The sequence below is a fragment of the Helianthus annuus genome, chromosome 12, assembly GCF_002127325.2.
Source record: "Helianthus annuus cultivar XRQ/B chromosome 12, HanXRQr2.0-SUNRISE, whole genome shotgun sequence".
Lineage (NCBI taxonomy): Eukaryota > Viridiplantae > Streptophyta > Magnoliopsida > Asterales > Asteraceae > Helianthus > Helianthus annuus.
The window spans coordinates 89837373-89847204 of NC_035444.2; the positions used below are offsets into that span (position 1 = coordinate 89837373).

A 9832-nucleotide genomic window follows, 5' to 3' on the forward strand; every position below is an offset into this window, starting at 1 on the left:
TATTATAATTATTCCCAGGTATAAACCATTTAGGAATTTAAAGTGGCACAAAAGGCCTTGTCACAAGGACAATTTTAATTTATAAGCCATGATCTTATAGGATCGAGGCATTAAGGTTTGAACATAGTTCATTACCTTTCTTGACAGGGAGTCATAGACTACAACTGACGTTTGTCTTATTGGACAACACGTATAGTCCGTAGGCACTTCATCACTAATGGATGTTTATAATGTGATCATCGTACTGATGACATAAGCCATGATTACTAGATCATTAGGCTAGATAAGAGAATGGAAGAATCCAATATTAGGATGACTAGTGTGACTTTATCGAATTAGATTTGCCAAGAGTGCTAACATGTTCTTAGGTGTTAACAAGGATTTATTATCTTAAAAAGGCTTTACCATCATGGCCATGTCTAAAATGACACATAGGCTAGGTTATACCTTTAAGATTTTCTTTTGAGATTTAATGGCAGATCAATTATAAATTGAATTGATATTTTGATTTGTGATATGATGTATATGTGTTTAATGCCAAAGGTAATTGTAAAAGGAAATTTCTCATAAATAAATCCTAAGAATTACAATAATACCCTAAACGGGTCTTTAACAAATAACTTGTCCTCGCAGGGACATAAAATAAGAAGACAAGTCCACGCAGGGAATAAATACATAAATAAAATGTCCACGCAGGGACATAATTGAAATTAAAATTACAATACAATAAATAAGGGTCTCCAATGATCCCTCTTCTTTTTCCCCTTAATGAGGTTTGCCAATCCCTTTAGAAGACCCCGACGACTTCTTTGCTCTTGTTCTACCCTTTGTTCCACCTCATGCAACCTTTGGAGGATATCTTGCTGCTGAGGCTGTTGAAGTGGCGGTTGCGGCGGCTGCTGCTGCTGCTGAGGTTGTGGAGGTGGTGGGTATTGATACCCATATGCAGGGTACCCAATTGGGTACACAGGTGGAAAGGGCGAGGGGTAGAGAGCATTGAAGTTTGCTGCATCGACGTATGGGTCGACGGCAGGTGCATTGTTGTAGTTATAACCCGAATAAGCTTGCTGCTCAAACGGGTTATACCCAGCTGCATCTGGGTAAGATGGAATTGGGTTTTCACAACCCATGGGTGGTGCAGGTGCGACTGGTGCAGAGTCGACTTCAGAAACAACATTTGAAGGCCCACCCATTTGAGGGTCTTCATAGAGCGGAGGGTAGTGGAGGTGGGGGGTGCTGAAACGAAAACCCCCACGCACGGACATCCGTGCAGTTCTTCTTCGCCTCGATGGTTCTGGAGGCGGTGGCTGCTCTGGTGCTGGTGGTGACGGTGGCATGACCGCCTGAAAATGTGGGTCCTCTGAGGGGGCCCGCTGATGTGGCGGTGAGTTGTGGTGAGGGGGAGTATACTCCCACTTATATGTGCTCCACCTTTCGGCCCAGATATCAGGGCCTCTGTATGGCGAACCATGAAAAGATGATCTGCTGGAAATCTCGATGGGATGCGTCGGCGTCCCTGATGGTGGCATTTTGGGATCTGGATCATCGTCCGTCTCCATGTCTTGGTATTCGAGAAAATGGTTAGCTGGTCCCAAAGGGTTTTAACCCTCTGGTTCGTCAATTTGGTTCATGGGGTTGAAGCGGCTCTGGAAGTAGGGTGTGGGGTTCTGAAATGAATGATGAGAACCCGAATGCTGCAAGGGAATGTATGAGTGGTGTGTGTCATTGGGCTCGTCTTCCTGTTGTGGCCCGAATGAGTGGTGGTATGAGGGCGAGGAGCTAAGCGAGATAGAACGCCTCGCGGGTTCAAGATAGGTCCTCCAATCCTCATGAGGGTTGGAGCTAAAGGATGCTGAGGGTGTACGTCTGTGTGACGGTCCTGCTTCATGATCATTCCTTGTTCCCATCGGTGCCTTGCCTCGACCTCCACGTCCATGTATTCTTGGCGGCATGATTTAAGTAAACCTGTAAAAAACAAAGACAAACAAAAGATATAAACCAAAATAAGATTAGGATTAATCCTAGGTCGTTTGCCTAGACTCGGAAGTCAAGGGATGTGCAAATGTGTCATTGAGATTAAACACAAAAGACTAGTGTTTAATTCACTCAATGTTGGCTCTAATACCAACCTGTCACACCCCGATATTTCCACATATCACCGGTGAGCCCAGCGGGGAGTATCGTGACATAGTTGATATCATCAAAGTCAAATATTCACAGTTTAATGCACAACGGAAGTCTTGGTAGAAAATAATATTACAAACCGAAATTCAAAGTATAAATAAATATTATACAAACGGCTGTAAGAGAATCCACAGGCAGATCTAAAACAAAAATATAAATTATTGTTCAACAGACTTTAAGGGTTCAGAACTTGCAAGATTCTTTACTAACGCCCAGAGCTCCCAGACGATTACGTACAGTACCTGTCACTTAGTCTTTTTGAAAAATACGTCAGTTTACACTGGTAAATACAATTAACCGACTCTTTTTGAAAACATTTATGAAAATTGATTTGAATGCACAAGGCACAAACATTTTATAACTTGGTACAATTATATTAATAACAATCTTGTATCAGATTTACATGTTTGTCCAACATTTAGGGCAGGGTATAAAAGCCGAACAAGATTAATCGACACACCACAAATATAAACTCACGGTGGGTCATCCCAGAAAATGAGTATATCTTTTACATACGCAGCTGACAAGTGTATGCCTACACCCCGTGCTTAAGTCGTGGCCATTTATGGTTTTTAAATGAGCCGAGGATATCTAGGACACGGTCGTTAACCCCCAATGTTATTTGTTATCAAGCAACACTGATTAAAGCGGCATTATGCAATTTAACCATATTCGATTAAAAGGTTTATACGCCCGACCAAGCGGTAATATTTTACCGTATCCAAAGCCCGTATATGGGAAAATAAGTTAAAAGTATTTACCTGAGCTTAAATTGCAAGTTTAGTATTCTCAGCCATATATTCTACTTAAGCAAGTGCAAATAACTTCTACCGGGGCTCTTAATCTGGAACGAAGGTTTTATTAACCTATTAGATTCCTAACTGGTCTTATTTAAGTTGTAACTTAGACGATTAGTTTTAAAGAAAGGTTTACGGTACGAAATGTGAGATTAAGAGATGACCGGATTGGAATGTGATTTAGACCCAACAAGTATGAAGACATGTATAAAATGGGTAAACTAAATACATTCTGGATTTTGAAGTAAAAAATGATAAGGTTTGACTCGTTTCGGCTAATTTATGCAAACTAGTTACATAAACCGTACCGAACGCGTATATGCATAACGGGTAGCCGAATGAGTCATGTACAAGTTCCATAAGTTAATATGCTTTAAATATGTTATGATATCAGTAGGATATCAACAATTATGCCCCAAAAGAATTTAAAACCAATTTAAGTCCCGTAAGGGTATTTTGGTCCTTTTAAAGTTTATACAAGAGGTTTAATAGTAAACAGAGGTTCTGGTCTAAAACATTCAGTAAAAATATTTCTTTTATCTTGTTACATCAGTAAGATATCATACATATGTGAGGTTTACCATTTATAGCCAAACTATGCACCGTAGGGGCATTTTGGTCATTTCACATATGTTTTTAAGGACAAAATTGAAAGTCTGAGTTCAAGACTTATACTTACTGTTAAAGTATTAAAATTTATTTATAAAATCAGTAGGTAACAAGTCTTAGGTGTTAAATATGGTTTTAAACCATACTATGCACCTAATTATCGTAAAAGTCGATACATGACGATATTTGAGATGTTTATGAAATTCCGAGATTTTGATCAGCCTTAAATGTTTAAAATATTTTGTTTAACATATAACATCAGTAGGAAAAGGTTTGGCATGTAAATCATATGTTAATCTCATTTTATTAACAAAAAGGGTATTATCGTCATTTACCGAATTATACGAGAACTCAATGATATGGTCAGTTTATAATCTGACCAAAAATTCCAAAACTCTAAAAATAATATCAAAACAGTAGGTAAGTAGTTTGGTGTCAAAATTTGAGCTTAGACATGATATTTGACTTTTGCGACTTTCGGTTGCGAACCGAGCCTAAACTCAGAATTGTCGGGTTGAACATGTCTAAACATGTTCTTATATTATCAACCAAGTTATTAAAGTGACAAAACTGATTTTATAGCTTCTACATTATCAGTTATAAATTTTATTTAAAAACTGACCCGTTTGACTTTTATTTTAATCACTTTGACCTGACAATTAACTAAGTAAATGTGATAATTAGAAGGTGCCCTTTTGAGGGATTATCACCTACTTAATTACCAACACATAGCCACCTTCAATTCGAGTAATGGCTGGACCATTTATGATTAATCAAAAAGTCAAAGTATAATTACGGTATCTTTGACTTTCGGTCCTTAAACTAAATAAAACTTAACTACAGAAGCTAAGTACACTTACAAAGGTCCTTAGCACGAAAATTTTAACTTAAGAGAGCTTCCTTAGAGGCCAGGATGCTCCAGAGATGATTTGAGAGTGAAAGTTTAAAGTGAGCAAGAACAAATGTGCAAACAAGGCCCTTTATATAGGAATTAGAGAGCTTCTAGGATCATTCTAGCTGTGATTAGGAGTTACCAGATGTAAACAAGTGTCTCCATGGCAGTAAAAACCATTAACACAGTCCCTGGTATCGAAAACTTGCATGCAAAGGCGGTGGACAGCCTGCAACATTCATCTGCCAGTTTTTTTGGTCGCTAGTGACTTTGTCGCGGCCCGCGTAGACATTAGAGGGGGCTTATGCGCCCCGCGACGAACCCTGATTCTGGTAAAAAGTTTGCAAACTTTGCATTTTCAGTCCCTGGTCCTTTATAATTTGAAATAACTTTCATTTATTGCACTTTTGACCCCCATAGTTAACTTTTAAGTGTCTTGGGTCATAAAATAAACATCGTTAGGCTTCCGATCAGTTACGAGATCACCCGAAATGTACAAGTTGCTATTGTTGACGCATTTAATCCCTATTTCTTGGAAATTACAACTTTAATCATTTATTTGCATCGAAACTCCACGAATTCATTACCCGGTATACGCGAGAGTATAATGAAGTATTACAAAGCCTCGGGATCGTTAAAAGGTCACTCAGAGGTAAGAATTAACATATTGACGCGTTTAACACCTGTGCTTTGTAAACTTTTGATTTTTAAGCTCAAACGGCTTCCTGCGTCCGACAATTTATTCATTAAAGAATACGATCATCGTGTTAAGTCAATCAGAGGCACAAGTTTGGCATGTTGACGCTTTTAGTCATTCCACATACATCTTTTCATAGTTTGTCAACCTTAGTCCCTCAAAGTTAACTTTTTACATGATTAATGTTTATGACACGTGTGATCACTGTATTGGACATGATTTTTGCGAGGTGTTACATGGTGGAGCTCTGGTGGCGTGGTGGTGTTCTCTAGAGAGAGAGAGAGAGGGGGGAGGAGGGGGTTGGGTTAGGTGTAGGTTTTAATTATATGTTTTTGGGCTATTTTTTAAGTAAAATAAAATTAGACATAAAATGACCATTATACCCTTCATTTAAATGAGAACAAAGACAAAAATGGGAGTGATTAATAGAAATTTCTAACTCAATTTGCCATTTAAATGAAAATGGCAACAAAAATAAAATCTCAAGGACCCAGCTATAAAAAGTTTCCTTTTTGGACTGAAGTGGCAAAAGTGACCTAAACTTAGGGACCATTTTAGCATTTTACTCTATATTTTATAAAAGATAGTTGACATGACCCACCATTAATTCTCTCTTCATGTAGGATCGTTTTCGAACCTGTTTGAGTCGATCAGAAGAGTTCCTGTCCAAAACAAGAGGCGGAAACTAATGTTTTGGTGCGATCTCAGCCGTATTCACTTTTAGCTGTTGTTTTATTGATTACTGAATCGATTACAAGCTCTGACGACACTTCGGCAGCACTTCGTGGCAACCGGAATGACTATGACCTAGAACTATATATGATTTCGCTCCTAACTACACCTATATATGGGTGTTCTGATTTCGCTCCTACATGTACAAGCGAAATCACTATTATGAGCGGAATCAGACATAACACCTATGAGCGAAATCAGACATAACATTTCGGGCGGAATCAGTTAGATAAGGGGTTTCGCTCCAAATGACAAAATGTCATTTGGAGCAGAATCACCTACTAAAAACACTTTCTAGGATGCCGTGCCCTGTTCTAGCCTATTCGACGCAAGACTTGATACAAGACGTAGGCGACAGACGGATGCACCAACAAACTCCCCCTCGGATGTTGACGGAGTCTTCAGTGTCGAGTCTTCGGTTGTCAACCTTCAGTCTTTATCACCAATAAACTCCTCTTCCTCGAATGTTGAATCTTTAACCTTCATCAGCATCAGCAAATCCAGGATCAGCACTGGCTCTAACTGCTTCCTCAACTTTGCCTTCAGACTCCCCCTCTCAATCTGCTGGAATCGTAGTCTGGAATTCACACATTCATTCTAAGATCGAGACCTGGCTCTCTTCTAGCTTAGGTTATCTGCACAAACTCTACCCAATACATAAGTTTCTCAAAGATTAAATCTTTAAAATTTAGAAACTATGTCAGAAAATCTACAAAATGATTTGTTCTAAGAAAACTGCTTGTAAACATAACAACTTCATACATTTTCTCCCAAACCTGTTCTTCATGTTTAGCACTTGGAATTTTGAAATTCAGCTTTTCAACACTGATTGTCAAAAATCTTTTTGGATTTTTCAAAATTTATGCTAAAACACACTAAAATCTTTTTGGATTTTTGAATAAAAGTAAATGCAGTAAAGAAACTATTTACAGACAATATTTTTGTGAGTTTGTGCAAGAGGATTATATCAGTTTTGAGACACATCACCAACACCGTTAAGCTAGATTTCATTTTAAGTTTTAAACAATTCACCTAGATTGTCAGTATGTTTGTCCACTTAAATTTTCACACAAATTTCAACTGTTTCGAGATATGCAATTAGTGTCTTAATTACTTAAACTTATTCGTGTGTCCCACCACTTGAATATACTCCCTATCCAGATCCCAATATTCAATCTTACAGGTGAGTATACCATAGATGATATCTGTAAAGGGGTTAAAATGCGAGGGCCGTGAGAGCTCAGGTCGATACTTCCGTATACGCAAAGAGATGACGGCTTCGACTTTTGGTGTGTCCCATTTAGAGGATCTTTTCTTCAACAGCAATGATTATCAATTTTATTGTTTAATCATTTTTGCTGAGGGCTTTTGCTGTGTTTCAAGCAATTTGCAGAAAGCATTATACGGGGACTAGGTCAGAATTTCCATTCAGCAGAAGTCCCGGTATAATACCCCAGATATCACTGAGCATAAAGACCTAGTATCTCAGAATAAGGGACCTTTCAAACAAGATTTCGGGGGTTACCCATATATCCAAGAAGTTGTTCCCCACGAATTAAGCAAGTTTAAATTTTTAGATTTATATCTCGTCACAATTTACTAAATGTGTAAAAACCTACTGACACATCCATAGTGAGATTGTTTATCACATTTTAACTTTTCATTTCTTTAGCATGTTGTGATAGTCCACTGATTTACTATCATTTCCTCTTTTATGCAACAAAAACTCATTTTTGAATTTTTATCATGTTTTTGGCTTTTTCGAATTTTCTAATGTTTTTGGATTTTCTGAAAATTTCTTACTCCCACTAAAATTCAAAAACATTTAAAGAAATTGAAAACAAACTATACAGAACATGACAACTGATATGAATCGCCTCAATTCTCCATCCGCTTGGCATAAACAATCAGAACTCCCCCTCACAACAAACTATTTTCCCATTAAGATTTCAAAACACTTAAGTTTGTTTTAATCAGAATGGTTTTTCGGGAAAATAAGTTTGTTTATAAACCATTTGTAGGTTTTGGGGTCATTTCATCACATTGTTTACCAATCTTTTGAATAATAGTTAAATCAAGTTCAACTTAATGACCTTGATTAACCACTTGTAGAATCGATGATTGATCCACTTGTAGAATTAAAAATCAAACATTTCAAACCTGTTTTTCAACCAATTATCCTCTTGTCGGTTGAATTCTCAAAGTGCCGATACCTACTCCACACTTACCAACCTGGGAGTTCCGGCAATTCACACTTCTCAAAACAAATTTTAAAGAAAGATGCCGATTCATGCTCCGCGATTACCAACTTGGGAGCTCCGGTAAGTCAGGTTTCTATTCTTTGAAGAATATATCCACCCAAGCCTGACCAGCCTTGGGTGTAACAATCTCTTCATCATCTTTACTTTCAACAGACTTGTGAACATTTCTTTTAGCAGCATAAAATTCTTTAACACCTTTGGCCTTACCATTTACCATTTTGCCAAAAATGTGTTTCACATTTCCGTTGAAAGTCTTTTCAACATCAAATTTCTTCTTGTCAGAATAAAATTGATTTGAAATTTCCACTTTCCCGATTTTAGATTTCAAATTTTTAGCATTCATTGGTGGAAAACTCTCATCATCCACTGTCAAAACTGATTTTTCAATCTTACCTTCAACACATGGCTCCTCTGATTTTATGGAATCAGATTCATCACCAGAACTGTTACCTGAACTTTTAACAACCCATTTTTGATTTTTCAAATTTTCTTTTCTTTTTAAAACTTTCTTTGAACATTCTCCCTTCTCAAAGGTTGAATTTTCAAAGCCAGTAAATTTTCGAGTTGAAAGTTCAGTTTTCTCAACTACTTTCTCCTTCAGTTTACCAGAGACTTCCTGTTTTGGTCTAAATGTTTTCGGACAATTTCTTGCAACATGACCAGTAGTTTTACACTGAAAACAGGTTCTTGTTTCTATCTTCTTCTGAACAACATTCTTCTTCATGTCCTCTTGCTTCTTGGCAAGGAATTCTTTGTTCGTCTGCTTTCTGAAAGCCTGCTCCTTTTCAGCCTCTGATGTTTTTCCTGAAACAAACACAACTTTTGGTTTATAAACTTTTTCATTTTTATAGTTTTCAGGTTGATTAAATCCAAGACCTTTCTTTTTGAAATTACGATTATGGTTTGATTTCTTTTGGAAATTATAACCACAATTGTAACCCATTTTTTTGTTAATTCTCTGTTGGTCTCTTGAAGTGTATTGTTTAGGTTTTCCAGAAAGATTTAAATCTTTTATTTCAGAAATATTAATTTCTGTGATTTTGAAAACCTTGTTAATCATTTCAAGTTTAACACTTCTTATTGGAAAAATCTCATCAGAATATAATTTGTCAGAATCTTTCAAAGTGTATGCAACTTTGACCGGTTCGTCATTCAAGTTAGATTTTGATAGCAAAAATTTCGTATCATAAACCTGTTTGTCCTTTTTGATTGTTGACTTTGACATATCGGACTCAGACTTTGACTCGGGTTTGGACTCCATTTTTGACTCCTCACTGTCATCTTTATCTAACACCTGATCAACCACACTTTTTATCAACTTTGACTCATGATCAGTGTCGGATGACGTGTACGTGACATCAATATTTTCTGGCAAGTTATCTGATGGCCCAGACTCCCATTGTAAGTTAATTGCCTTTTTGACTCTTTCGGAATTTGGATTTCGAGGCGAATATCCATTTTCGACCGTGGGCGGACATCTATTGTAGACCACACTTGGTTTCTTACCAGAAATTTCCACTTCATCTTCGTCTTTTGTCACAAATTTCTTTTCTTCCGAAGTCTTTACTTCTTCAAATGTCTTCAAACTCTCCACAATCGGATAAATCCTGTCAACAACAAAAGTAGAACATGAGTAACTATCCAATAGATTTTTAACTCT

At 37.2% G+C, this 9832-nt stretch overlaps 1 protein-coding gene across 1 annotated transcript; it reads right to left on the reverse strand.

Moving 5' to 3' along the window:
* Window positions 1–716: 716 nt before the first annotated feature.
* LOC110893193 (leucine-rich repeat extensin-like protein 5) lies at window positions 717–1559 on the reverse strand. Its single transcript, XM_022140312.1, has one exon. It carries the CDS (start codon window positions 1557–1559, stop codon window positions 717–719), a length of 843 nt encoding a protein of 280 aa, XP_021996004.1.
* Window positions 1560–9832: the final 8273 nt, after the last annotated feature.

What these genes read in the sequence shown, in the direction of transcription:
- LOC110893193 (XM_022140312.1), bottom strand. Translation starts at nt 1,559, where the DNA reads ATGGAGACGGACGATGATCCAGATCCCAAAATGCCACCATCAGGGACG.